Source organism: Parasteatoda tepidariorum, chromosome 2 (genome assembly GCF_043381705.1).
Source record: "Parasteatoda tepidariorum isolate YZ-2023 chromosome 2, CAS_Ptep_4.0, whole genome shotgun sequence".
NCBI classification, from domain to species: Eukaryota; Metazoa; Arthropoda; class Arachnida; order Araneae; family Theridiidae; genus Parasteatoda; species Parasteatoda tepidariorum.
The window spans coordinates 97,782,802-97,797,412 of NC_092205.1; the positions used below are offsets into that span (position 1 = coordinate 97,782,802).

General features: G+C 32.2%; 1 protein-coding gene across 2 annotated transcripts in view; it reads left to right on the plus strand.

The window, feature by feature from the left end:
• LOC107449752 (guanylate kinase) overlaps nucleotides 1-14,611 on the plus strand; it is a 39,831-nt gene that overhangs the window by 4,236 nt on the left and 20,984 nt on the right. The window contains exon 1 of one of the 2 annotated variants that reach the window (XM_016065391.4): nucleotides 11,868-12,002. The exons of the other annotated variant lie outside the window; for it this stretch is intronic. Coding sequence (XP_015920877.1) covers nucleotides 11,888-12,002 — 115 coding nt within the window. The 5' untranslated portion in view covers nucleotides 11,868-11,887. Of the gene's footprint in view, nucleotides 1-11,867; nucleotides 12,003-14,611 lie in introns of those variants that run through there. 2 annotated transcript variants of the gene reach the window in all.

Sequence of the window (14,611 nt, forward strand, 5' to 3'; positions counted from 1 at the left end):
GGGTGTTCGACCACTATGTCGTTCAATAATACACTCAGGAAGGCAGCGTTGACCGGCATAACGTCTAACACGAACACGGCCATCATGGGTCCACAAATTGAAGCGTGATTCATCTGAAAAGACAACTTGGTGCCAATCAGCTCGCCAGTCTCTGTGCTCAAGAGCCCACTGCCGACGCAGCCGTCGATGATCCGCCGTGAGGGGAATCCTGTATAATGGCACCCTTGCACGCAATCCACGGCGCAGCAGACGACGACGAATTGACGAAGCCGACAATTGTACACCTGTAGCAGTAGACCAATGTGCTGCCAGCTGCCTGGAGGAAGCTGTGCGATCATTCACCGATTGCGATACATCGCTATATCGCGATGCAAAACTGACGATGCACCACGATACATAATTTCTAATATCGCCCAGTCCTATTCACGAGTATGCATTCGCATATAAAAGTGTGACTAAAGTGATTCGTTATCTATGTTTCATAATGACTCATTTAAATGTCAGTTATACGTGATTTAAAATACGCAATTTATATTAACACTCAACTACAGCTACAGTGTCATTTTCACTGCATCCACTGACGGACAAGCGAAGATTTGTACTCATCTAATTCGAAAAATGAGTTGCGTTAGAACCGTGTTTCTTCTCTAAACTAACTTTAACCGTAGTTGTCAGGAATCGCTACAAACTGTTTTTCCGTATCGTACTAATCACTAAACTACTTTTTTTTTTCAAAATTAGCACACTACAAAGTACAAAAAAAAGCAGCGACTTCAGTAGTTTCGTTACTTGCAGTGAGATACTTCCGACCATTCGGTACGGCTTTGGATATTTAAACTTTTATAGCATTATTTACCCATTGGCTGAATGGCTATTTATATGCTTTTACGAAAATGATTAGTAGAATAGTGTTAATGAAATGGATCATAAATAGTTTAAGAAATTATTATTAAATTTTTTTATGTGTCTTCTTACAGAAAATAATCATATAGAAGTTTTTTTTTAAATCAAAAATGTCTAAAATTTTTCTAAAGATAACCAAACAGCTATAATCAAATCATTTTCTCACACAATTACAAAACTCGATTCTCCAAAGATAAAATATAAATAAATTTTTATAGTTACATCTTATTGCTACTTTAATAATATCATTTAAAAAAATGAATTTAGTATTATTATACAAAATTTTACACCAGTTATAGAATTTTAAAGGACAAAATTTAAAACTTGAGCGAAATAATCCTACAGAAAAAGAAATTAAAAATACGATTTTTTAGGTGCCAATGGGGGAGAAAAAAAGTTAAATTAACATTAGGGAGGGGGGGGGGCTAAAATTTCCTCTACTCCCCTGGCTAAACTATTAGGAAACAATTAATTGGAATTAGCCATACAGCAGATCACCTCCCTTATATTTTGAGAATCAAAAATTGGATACACGAAAGTAAACACGACTTGAGTAGCGTAAAAACAATAAATCTGTATAGAGTATCACCTGATAAATAAGATTTTACATTGAATCTTTCAGAGCGTCTAATAATTTAGTCAGGGACTATAATTAATGTGTATGTATAGTGACTATAATTTTTAATTCTTTTTAGGCATATTTGTGATTTTTAACAAGTAAGGGTAAAAAAAGGACACGTTTGACGAAAAAAAAAACAGACACGTCAAAATCTAAGGGAATAAAGTACAATCTGTTTGACATTAGATGAATCACAGAAGAAGTGTATTAAAATCTCGAATGTTTAATCAGAGAGTATTGACAAATACGCATTTTTGTTGAATCGCCATAATTTGATTTGATAATAATTCCTTTTTCTTTAAATAAGTGATCTTAAAATGATATAGTGCGTTGAAAACACTTGGGTATTTTTAAACCATTTATTAGCTGAACATGCTAAATATAAACCCAATTTTTTTCCTTCTTAAAGTCAGACATAGACTGAACTCGAAGACGAGTACAATGTTTATCATTCTATTTTTGCTATCAGTCTTTAAATAAGAAGATTTAAAAAAAAGAGCAACAAAAAACAAGCGTTATTTTCAATAATCAGTTCAATTTAAATTAGCTATTTCAGAAAAGTATGGATTTATAAATTTTGTTACTATTTTTTTTCTTCAAAAATTATAGTTTGTGGCAATATCGTAAACAATTTCTGGCTTTGTATATCGATTTGAACAGTTGAATCAATTTGAATTGTTGCAATACTCAGTGAAACAAGTGTAAAAACAAATAAGTAATCTAAGCCCCCTTGCCGTATGGCTAACCAAGGCAGGTTTTCGCTAGTTTTTCCTCTCCAATGCAGTGCAAAATGTGGGTTAGTTCCATCAAAAAGTCCTCCACGAAGACTAGTTTGCCCTAATACACGATCCAGGAGCCGTAATGGCTCAGGGTATAGAGCGTTTGCCTTTCAATGAGGTGAATCCCACCAATGGCTGGTCCATACGAATTCCGCATCCTGCTTTCTCCCACCACAGTGCTGACGTAAGATATCCTTAATGGTAGACGGATCAAGGGTTGGAGTCCCCTTGCCTTCAGGCTAACCATGGGAGGTTTTAGCCGTTTTCCTTTCCATGCAAACGCAAATGCGAGTTAGTTCCATCAAAAAGTCCTCCACCAAAGCAAATTTCTCCCAATACTTAAACCAAGGAGTTCCCTTGTCTTCTGGATTGTGTTGAAAATGACAAGACAGCGGAATTTAACATTAGTAGTCGTAAACCCAAAAATTGAGTCTGCTGTTCAACGACGGTTATAAAATAAAATTAAAAAATATTTGATCCAAAAGTTTGTTTGTCTTATGGATTGGGTTCAAAAGGACAAGGCTAAGGAGTTAAACATTGCTAATTGTAAATTCAGAGTTGAGTCGGCTGTTGAGCGGCGGTCATAAAATAAATTATTTTATCTAAAATCGAAATGATATAACCTATCAGTAAAAATGTTTGTGATAAAATGAAAAAGTTGAAAGAACATCCACTTATATAACGCTCTCTTCCAGAAGAAGCGGTACACATCGCAAAGAGATGTCATTTGAAACGAAAGGAGTACTGTTGATTCGAGTACAAGAGCAGTATAATGAGCAAGTTAATTGCTACGAGCATAAAACATTGCTATTTTGATTGACATCTTTATTTGCTTCAAACATTTCCATCTGTTTCTCGGAATTACTCCTTTAAAGGATTAGTTTTTTCCTAAAGCAAGTTTTCTGAATTTTCATAGTTTTTTATTTTCTTAATTTCCTATCGAATGAAGGTAACATGGAATATTTTAAAATTATACGATTTCTTATAAGTTGGACTAGGATGTAAATGGTCGAAAAATAATGCATGAAATCAGAAAAGGTCTCTAAGAAGCCTCAAAAAATTTAAAAATAATGCCTTTCAAAATTTTCGAAACTAGATTTTATCAGAATTTTTTGAAGGAAAGAAAAAGAATTATGAATCGTAAATTGTATTTATAAATTTAATAAAAAACGGATAGTAATTAAAATAAATATTTAATGTATGAGTAAAATAATATTCCAAAAATACCTGATAAAAATAATTATTATATTATATGAAATATTATGAAAATTAAAAAAGAATCTAAGCAATGGAAAAATGAATATTGTCATTGGATAAGGGGAAAAAACGAAACAAAAATGCAGTGACATTCATAATTATCATCCTAAATGGCTAAAATGTCGCGATATCACTTCTATCCAATGGGATACCTATGCCTGCAAGTGACGTATGCGGGTATCTCGATCTTGATTGGTTGTTGAAACGTTGAATTTGTTTACGTTAGCAACTGTTCTTTCTATTCTATTTCGAGTGAGCTAAACCCGGCAAGGATCAGTTCTCTTATATGATACATTCCATATTCTTACAAAAAGATTCTTTCACAATAACTACATACTTTCACATAAACAAACTAATTATGCATCGAAGTTGTCAGGTACTCAAAACAAAAATATATCACGGTTCCAAAAAATACATAAACAAATAATAAATCTAAGTTAAGTAAAAGAGGAGAAAGAATTATCTTTCAACAATATTTGATACGTGATACGGTGCTGCATTTAAATCACTTCACGTTAGTTGACGTTCTAACTTATGTGAAGAAACTTAGCACAACTTTAAGACGCCATTTTGCTTATAAGCGATCTGCTGGCGCTGACGTCATAGGTCACATGACGTCATTGTGGGTATATCAGGTCTTCTTGAAGTGCAAGTACCCAATTGGAAGAATATGAGCGTTAGGAGAAATGGACCACATTATTGCTCTTATTCTAATAGAAATGGGGTATCGTCCCAATGCAGTGCTCAAAGCAGCTGAAAAATGACAGACAACTTTTAAAACGTCTGTTTATGCAAAAATTAATTTTCTCAATCGTTTTTAGTACTGTAGCGTGTCTACTACTACAAAAATACAATTCAAATTCACTAGCGTATAAGACATGTTAACTCGATTCTATGTTGGGGTACCTTTAGATAGATGGAGGTTGACATTGTCGATAACTTCTCATCCCACATTGGTGACCCGGACTTGATGTGAAAACGCCTATTTTGACAGTAACGCCCACTTCGATCTAACATCGCCTACTTCGATGGATGGTTCACATTTAACAGTTGACTTGCTACTAGTGCCAGCGACGTTACCCGCCTCCTCGCACTGTTGGCTACTCAGTCTCGATTAAACACAACGTACAACGTAACACACAACGTACAGCTCTCCCGCCTTTTCACATCAACTAGTATCCGTTCATCGAATTCTATCACGGTTATAATTCTGGTGAGGTAGTACTGCTGTGTGTCAACTACTACAAAAATACAAGTCCAATTCATCAGTATATAAGACATGTTAACTCGATTCTATGTTGGGGAAGCTTTTTATAGTTGAAGGTTGACATAGTCGATAATTTCTCACCCCGCAGATACAATTAAAATGTTTTTCTGGTATTTTAATAACTAAGTCGAAATATTCCTTTTTAATATTATGACATTTGTTCACAGAAGCAGTTTCACTTAAGTGCAATTACAATCTTAGAGCAATCTTGGTATCCATTTCACAGCTGTTGTTTAAAATTACAGAAATGACAACAACAAAGAATACGGCATTAAAAATGTGTAATCAACATTATTAATTAGTTAGTTTATCATCAATATTTACAATCTTTTTAATTCATTTTGTCGAATTATGCGCAATACCTTACTTTTAGAATTATTTCCAGAAAGGTATCAGATAGTTATCTAAACAAAAAAAATCTTCCTATCTATAGAATTTAATTAGAGTAAGCATACATAGATTGAAAATTTAAAAATAAATAAATAAAAAACCTAGCATCTTGCAGATGGAAAAAATTCTTCACAAAACATTATTTTTACTTCATCTACAGTGATATATTTTTTCTGCTTCGAATAGCTATTTCAATTTCACCTCTACACTTTTTTTACAGTGCTGACTGGGTTATCTTTGACATTTAAATGCAAAAATAAAAAAGTACAATGAAAAATTGTTAATAAAATCGCTGATTTATAGCCGCTGAAAATGGAATAAGCAAGGGAATAGAAGTATTACACTGTCAAAACATGTTGCATGAGTGAATCATTGTGAAAGTGAAAGGTTACAAAAGATTGCACATGAATGAATGAAAGTTACAGAATATCAAATGATCATCACTTACCGGTTAACCCATTTAACAAAGAATGAAGCAGTCACACCAAGGTAAAGAAAGAAATTCAAATTTAAATTCAGTAAATAATATATTAAGTGCTCTACTTATTTTTATGAGATAAACCATAGATATTCTGTCAACAAAAAAACAAGGTGGAGCCAGAATAAGTACGAACAACTTTTAGACCAGTTCGTGAATTATAAATGAATGTTAGATTTGCATCCATTACAAGTTCAATTTGAACAGAAAAGATTTGAGTGTTCATTATAAATTCGAAATGCACTCAAATTTATCTTCGACACTCGATGGAATTCGCAAACATCTCGAACGATGCTGAGTGTTCAATTTAAAAGGATGCTATGCGTTCATATTTTGGTGGTATTTCGGTAAAATTAACAAAAAAAAATGCAGCTCATGTTTAATCAAAATGCAAATGCAAGTTAAAACTGTTAATATAAATGTAAATATAGCAATTCATTTAATTTTTATTATATTTATAATGTTTAACTTTCAAGCCCCTTTTTTTTTAAAGTATAAATATACCGCTTTATAAAATCAACCGCTATATAAAATCAAATGCCCCCAGAACTATTGTGATTATAATATGTTTCTGTATATAGCGTTATGCAGACATCATAAGTCTCAAATTAAGAAAGTAATTCCGTTATTATGATACAGATTTAACAAATTACATATGCAAATAATGGATTTTGCATCCGGCTTGCACGAGCTATAGTGCTAAAGTGAAATATCCTCAGCGGTAGACGTTTCATGGGTTTGAGTCCCTTTGCCCTGAGGCTAACCGTGGGAGGTTCTCGTGGTTTTCCTCACCCAGTAAAGCAAATGTGGATTAGTTTCCTTGATCCAAGGAGTTCCCTTGTCTTCTGGATTGGGTTCAAAATGACAAGGCTACGTAGGTTGAACTATAGTAGTCATAAACCTAAAAAAATAGGTCGGCTGTTCAACGACGGTTATAAAATAAAACATATAAAATACAAATAATGGAAATATAGTTGCGTGTAATTTATTGAATCGGTAAAGTAAAATCTTTGGCAAATGGCGCCAAAATCAATTCGTAAAGCAAGACAAAAAATAATTTGTCTTTTTTTTTCATATTGTGAAACAGTCTATTGTTTGCTCGATCAAGATGTTGGGCAGATGTTAAATTTAAGCTTTCACTGATAAAAATCGAGATAAAAAAAATTTACTTTTGAAACGGAAATAGATTAAAATATCATTTCCCCACCCACACATTTTTCTTTTTTATCTTAACGCCTCTATCGCATACCCTATCACCATAAGTTACTTTTATCATCCATAAACGTAAATTTGATTTCGTCAAGTTGAAAAGGTATGTTTGTCCTCAACGAAATTGGCTCGTCAAACGAAATCTTAATATAATCCTTTAAAGCACATTAATTATACTTTTTTTTAGTTTTAAGCCAAAACATATTTTTGAGGTTAACTCAAGAAATAAATATCCAGATTATGTCACACTTTATATGAATATGTTACCCTGAATGACCCATATCAAGAGAATGTCGACTTTCACCGGTGAATGTCAACAATCATATAATAGTCATTTTGGTGAATGACCGAAATATTTGTTATATCCGATTTGATATAAATTTATTCGTTGAGTTTATCATATTTATTCGATATTTTAATATCTGCTGAGAATAGATTATGAGAAACATCAGGGGTCGAAATGCCGGTTAAATGCATACTGGGCAGTGGCACTTGACTCTAAAAAAAACGTTGATGTAGGGCATACCTGTTAGTGGCAGTTAACTAGACGTAGTATATATTTCGGACTTTTACCAAAGCGACTACGTGATTGTCAACATTCACCCGTAGAAGTCAACAACTACCCATTTCGAACATTCACAGTAACAAAAGCACATCAAACCATGACAAAACATTATTGGAACATTTTTAAGGTTTTTTAAGAGGTACTATCGATCCCCAATTCATTTTTATTTTATTTTATAATCGTCGTTGAACAGCCGACCCAATTTTTAGGTTTGCGACAACCAATGTTCAACTCCGTAGCTTTGTAGTTTTGAACCCTATCCAGAAGACAAGGAAACTCCTGAATCAAATATTGGGAGAAATTTGCCGTCCTGGCGGTCTTTATGATGGCACTAAACCGCATTTGCGTTACAATGAGAGGAAGACCACGAGAAACTTCCATGGTTAGCCTCACCGCAAGGCGACTCTAACCCATGATCCATCTACCACTGAGGATATTTTACGTCAGCACTGTGGTCGGTGCAGGCCGGGTGCGGAATTCGAATCGACCAGCTATTGCTGGGATCGAACCCTGGGTCACCTCATTGGGAGGTGAGCGCTCTATCCCCTGAGCCGTTGGGCTCAATTCATTTTTATTGAAATAATTACCCGATCACACATAGGACTGGGATATTTTAAAGCCGAAGATATTCTGAGCATGGACTGGGCAGCCAGATTTCCGGCAAACATTTACAATTCTCTACTCCCTCACTACTCACTCCTCGCTCACTACTTCAGACCCTCAAGTCTAAAAATGAAGTGGTAGTCATAAAACATAATAAATAATCTGTCCATAAAATGGCCTGAATAAAACTTGTTTGGTCGTCAAGAATAATTATACTTCCTTATAAACCCCGCACAAAAGGTCACCATTTATAGATTATTTTGCTTTTCTGGGATTCGTGCCATTAACCTTTTGTCACCACTGTTTCTGTTGGCTCTGTTTGGTGAGTATTCATGAAAAATTTCGCTTGAATTGGTTCACTATTTCTGGAGTTATCCTCAATAGTGTGTCTGGTCCTAAGCAATGGTCCACCAGTATACTTTTTTCTTAAATTTAATTATCACCCCCTTGAACATTGTTAAAAATTCCGATCCACGTTGCACCAAAAGTTGGTATTCATTTGCTGGCTACATAAAATTGAGCTCCATTTTACCATATTTTCACTAGCTTCAAATATCAGTAGACGGTTGCACCAAAAGTAGGTGTTTTGTAAAGCAGCTATTTTCATTCTTTTCTTTTCTTTTATAAAAGCAGAGGAAGGTTGCACCATTATTCGATATTTTTAAAGCGCTCAAAGTAGGTTATTTTATGACACTACTGTAAGTAGGTTATTTTATGACATACCTCTAACCATTTTATACCACCCACCAAATTTAAAAGGGCAACATAAATGAAATGAACTCTAATTGATGCAAATATCTAACTAAGTTGATACTTGAAACAACATGCATCAGTCGTTCAGACTGAGTTGTAAAGAAAACATGGCGTCGCTAACAAATATCGTTCAGTTTATAGTGAACGTCAAAGTTTAGTGTCTTTTACTAAATTTCAGTGCAGTCAGTTGCAACATGAAAGTATTTATCGGTCACACCTCACAATGTATGGTGAAACTAAAATAAAATGATGTTTCATTTAACTAAACTCTGAGATAATGAGAAACTTTGCACCAAATACTGGTTAAAGATTTACAGATTTTTTTTTACAGTGTAATGTATAATGCATTTTTCTTGAAACCTATTTTTTTAATCGGTTTGACAAGCTTTTACTTAAAGTTTTGAATATTTTTTAATAGGTACGAATAATTAAATTTGTTTCCTTTTTATTTCTAATGGTAACTCTGAGCATCCAATAAAATACAAAGCAGAAGAGTTGACATCACTATGTATCAGAGCGTTTCTAGACACCCACATCAAAGGAAGAGCAGGCCCATTTGCATTGCCATTTGAACCCAAACCAGAAAACAAGGGAACTCCCGGATTGGAACAAACTGGAAGCTTTTGCAGAGATTATATTAACAGAAAAACTATAAATTTTCCATAAAAAAAACTAGAGCATATTGCTTTGTGAATAAATTGTGTTAGGAGAAGAAAGGAAAAAGATCAATTCTGTCTAGAAGTGTGAAAAGTTTTAGTTGTTACAGAATTATGAGTTTTTGAGAAAATCTTGAGGAAAAAAAAAAGAATGTTTACAGATTTATCTGTTCAAGAGCAAGATCTGTTTCTGATTCCGGCCAGCCTAATGAGAGAAATTTCCGAAGGTTCTATATTCTAGAGCAGGAGTTTCCAACTGGCGGCCCGGGGACCGCATCCGGCTCGCGGAGGCTTTTTTTGTGGCCCGCGAACTAAAATATATTACTTGTCATTTTTTATGGACAATTTTCGCAAAATATACATATGGGTTTGAAATACTTTTCTCGTTAATAAAAACCTAATTTCGTCGTTTCTGTGAAATTTAACATACCAACGGTGCAAAAAAAATTATTTCTCAGGTTTTGCATCCAAGAAAATATTTATTCAAATACAAAAATAATTGTGTATGTTGCTCTTTTTTTATTTCATTTTTTTTTTTGTATTTTGTGAATATAATTTAGCATGTGTGTATCAGAAATTTTCTCGAAGAAATTCTCCGATTTAACTTTTTGAAACCACTCATTTAGGACGAAAATATTTACACACACATTTGTAAATTTTAAATGTAAATATCTATTCTCTAGAGGTTGCAGCAAAGTAACCTCAATTTTCTCATTGAACATTTTGTATGCTACTATGTCAGATTTAATACTAACCTTTTTAAAGTTTTATATCTTAATAATTAGATATCTGTTGCACATAAATTATTTAATACATAGGTGCACATTAAAGTTATTGTCGTCCAAATTTTTATTATTTATTTAATATTTTTAAAAATATTATTAATAACAATTAAATATTTTTAAAAATCTACTTCTTATTTTAATTTGTAATTCAATACTTTTGCTTTGTACAACTTGGTAAAAATCTGACAGTAATATTTAATGTTCCTTCAAACATAAAAGAGTCCTACATAAAATTTTGACAAAGTTGCGGCCCGCCATTTGATTTGTGTTTTTAATTGTGGACCCCGGCCTCATGTAAGTTGGAAACGCCTGTTCTAGAGTTGTATACCGGTTGACTTAAAACTTAGAAAAAAAATATTCTTAACATAATGTTCTATTTAATAATTTTTTAAAAAAGAATTTCAAAACTACAAATGGTAAAAACAACCTCCCAACGTTTTTCGTTCATGCTTCAATCTGATTGATCTTACATAAATATGATTTATTCAGTATTTAGATGTACGAGTGTTTTAAATATAAAACAAAATATTTAATGGTTTAAAAAAATAGAACATAGAATTCATAAAATAATTCAAATTCTACAATTCTACTCAACTGTTCAAAAAATGGTTATTAATAGTAAAAAAGGTACGTAAATGGAATATTTTTTTTAAAATAATTTATGTAAAATAAAACTCACGAAGTAAAAAAAAAATTGAAATCACATGATTAGAAAAGATTAATTTTCTAGAACTACTATTTTATAGGAACTTTTTCAGAAATCGGTCGAGCTCCATGGGAATTTACATAACGACCTTCATCTATCAAAAGGTACCACAATATACAATAGAATCAAGTTAACATGTCTTATATACTAGTGAATTGGTATTTAATATTTACATAGTGCTAGTAACGCCACATTACTTCCCTTCTATATTTTTACCTATGATAGAATTCGATAAACGAATACCATTAGTTGATTAATGCTATTTATTTATCTTTTTCGCTCATTATTTTTTATTTATTGGCTGGATAAATACCATTTATTTACTACTGATTTAATTTTTTTGTTCATTATTTTTTTCTTCCTTTATTTATTGGCAGGATTAATGCTATTCATTTATTATTTAAAAATTTTTCGCTTATTACCTTTTTTTCTTTATTTATTTTTTGGCCGGGAGAATTTTATTTACCTCACTGGATTTTTGAGAGCTATTTTGTGAACAAATCTACTGTTTAACGTGGACTAATTGGGCGAGTCATATCACGTCCGGGTCACCAATATAGGGATTAAATTAAAGACCCTGCTAATCCATCAAAAGGCTACTCAAGTTGGAATCAAGTTAACATGTCTTATATACTAGTGAATTGGCATTTAATATTTATAGTGGTGGTTACGCCACAGCACTAACATTTGGGCTTTGCTTAATGATTATCATTGCCCTTGAAACTGTAGAAATAAAGAAAGGAGTTTCAGTGAAATAATATGTGGAATTACTCAAAAAGAAAACTTTTTTTTTAATCTAAAAAAGCAAATATGTGTCACGCCAAATGTCCTTTTCGGCGAAGTTGTTCTTAAAAAAGAATGAAATATCCGGAAAGAAAGTTATCCTAAAATGTCGTCATAAGTGAATCATAGCTTTAATGATGCTCACTAAAAGAATATATATGGCCACCTGCACAACACTTTTGACAACCTCACGCGATTTCCATTCGATGTTCTGGAACAGAAGAAAAAGGCAAATAATGTCGATAACGTGTAAGTTTTTACAATTCTTCTCCTATCTTAATTTACACCAAACTATAATTCTTTTTTTCTTTCTCTCTTTTGAAAGAAAATATAAATTTGTCCCTTGGCGGATGTGTTCAAGAAATAACTTTTTTTTGGAAAATACTTATTTTGTATAAGGCAAAATTCACAGTCGCCATTGACTATAAGGCGAACAAATTTTTTTTCTCAAAGATATACTCCATTTACATTTTATAATTACTTTTATGTAAATATGGAACACTATGAACATTTTGTAATATTCTGAAAATTACTTTATTTCTTTGTTCCGTCTGTTTTTTCATTTTCTAATTGAACTGCGAAAGCAGTTCCGGGGGTTGGCGAGCGCTAGCGAGCAGGGGGCGAAGCCTCCTAGTTGTTTTAAATTTTACTATATGCAATTCAGTTTGCCGCATATTTTAAAAATGACATCAGTGATAATTTCTAACTTGTAGCTCTATTTGAATAAGTTCATCGCTCATGTTTAAATATTTTATATTCAGATAAATTCAATAAAGGACATTTGATAAAAACAGATTTTGCAGGTGAGGCTCCCAATTCTAAATCCGTAATTTGATCCAGAATTTCTTACAGTGTTATGCGTGAAAATCCGATCACTAGATCAAAAGTTTTTTAAAGTGTTTTTTATTTTGCGCATTGTTCAACAAAAGAAAAAAATGTAAAGAAAAATGTCAAAGGCAAGTTTATGAATAATATTATTGAATGCAATTCGTTTTAAATTTTTTAAAAATCATTTCAGGATACTTGAAAAACCTAATTTTTTATTATTATAATATTTCATTAAAAAATCTAGTACATTGAATAAATAACTACAAACTGCAGTTAGAAACTGGCAAAAATACTTAAATTTTGTTTCATTGAAATCGTTGAGTTCGTTGATTTATACACTATGTTGACACTGAAAATAACTATAATTACAATATACATTATATTGCATAAATAACTACAAATTGCATTTTAAAACTAACAAAAATACTTAAATTTTGTTTCATTAAAATTACCAACGTCAAAAAAAAAAATCATTAAATGATTTTTGAGACATAAAAATGATATTTAAAAAAATTATTTCTTAAATGCATACAGATAAACAATCTAAAGTTCTTTAAGTTCTTAACTATAAAAAAAAACCTTTTTAAAGGGTTTAAAAAAATAACTGAAAACTTCTGCGTTTGGGTAAACTAATAAGAAAACGCGCCCTTTTACAATCATGTCATGATTATTAGTAATAATCATGTTTATGATTATGAGTGGTACACGTTCAAGCTAATCATCCTCATTTAACCGTAAGCCAGCAATCCAAAAATATTTCCAAGATTAGAATCAGTCTTAAGAATCTTTTTAGTTGAGATTAAGTTTAATAGTTGATATTAGTTAGAGATAAAATTATCTTATTCAAAAACTGTTATTTTATTTCGAGTTTCTGGTAAAATATAAAAAATGACCTTGAAATGAATTCCCAAACAACAACTGTTAATCTTTTTAAGATGACGCAGGCATTTTTTTAATATTTTATTTTGCATTTCCTTTAGGCAACTCTTTTTAAGAAAGTTTTTGTGAAACTGTTTATTCTCTGGTAACTTCTTAATTTATTTATTTTTTACCTCATTTAAGATTTACGAATTATAAATCTCAATTCGCACTATCTCCTCTCTAATAGTCGTTACATTTTTACACAATCTGTGACATTTTCTTCAATGGTGAGAAAATTTCGTGAGACAAAATGACGCATATCGCAAGAAAAGAACATTCTTTGTTTGTTCTCTTATTATAAAGATTTAGGAGGAAATGAATGATGTAAATATTTCATCATCGAGAATTACATTGAAAGCTTCAGTAGCAATAATTAATCATCGAATGAAAAATGTGAATTGATTCCCATTTGGCTAAAAAAAAAAAAAATCTAGTAAAAATATTTTTAATTTAAGAAACCTTTTAGCAAATCATAATAGTAGAGAAGATAGTGTGAAAAACGGATTACGGGTTAGAATCTCCTTGCTGTCGGGCTGACCCTGGTGGGTTCTCGTAGTCTTCCTCTCCATTTAACGCAAATGCGGGTTAGCTCCATCAAGAAGTCTTCCACGAAGGCAGATTTCTCCCAATACTTGATCCAGGAGTTCCCTTGTCTTCTGGATTGGGTTCAAAATTACAAGGCTATGGAGTTGAACATTAGTAGTCGTAAACCCATAAAATTGAGTCGGCTGTTCAACGGCGGTTATAAAATGAAAAAATTATAAAATAATAAGGAAACTTAAGGGCCGGGATAGCCCGGTAGGTAGGTTTGATCCCGGTCGGAGGAAAACTCGCCGTGTAGTAAATGGTAACTGATGAGCTTTAAATCTGTCTAGTCACAAAGTCCTCCAAGTTCCCATAACAAATCATACTTCTGTGATCCAACAGGTTCCTTGTCTTCTAAATTGGTTCAAAATTAAAAGACTACAGAGTTGAACGTTAGTAGTCGTAAACCCAAAATTGAGTCGTCTGCTGTTCAACGACAGTTATAAAATATAAAATAAAATAAAATTATAAAATGAAAAACTTAAATAACTGACAACCTTTTAAGTACTAATATATATATATAT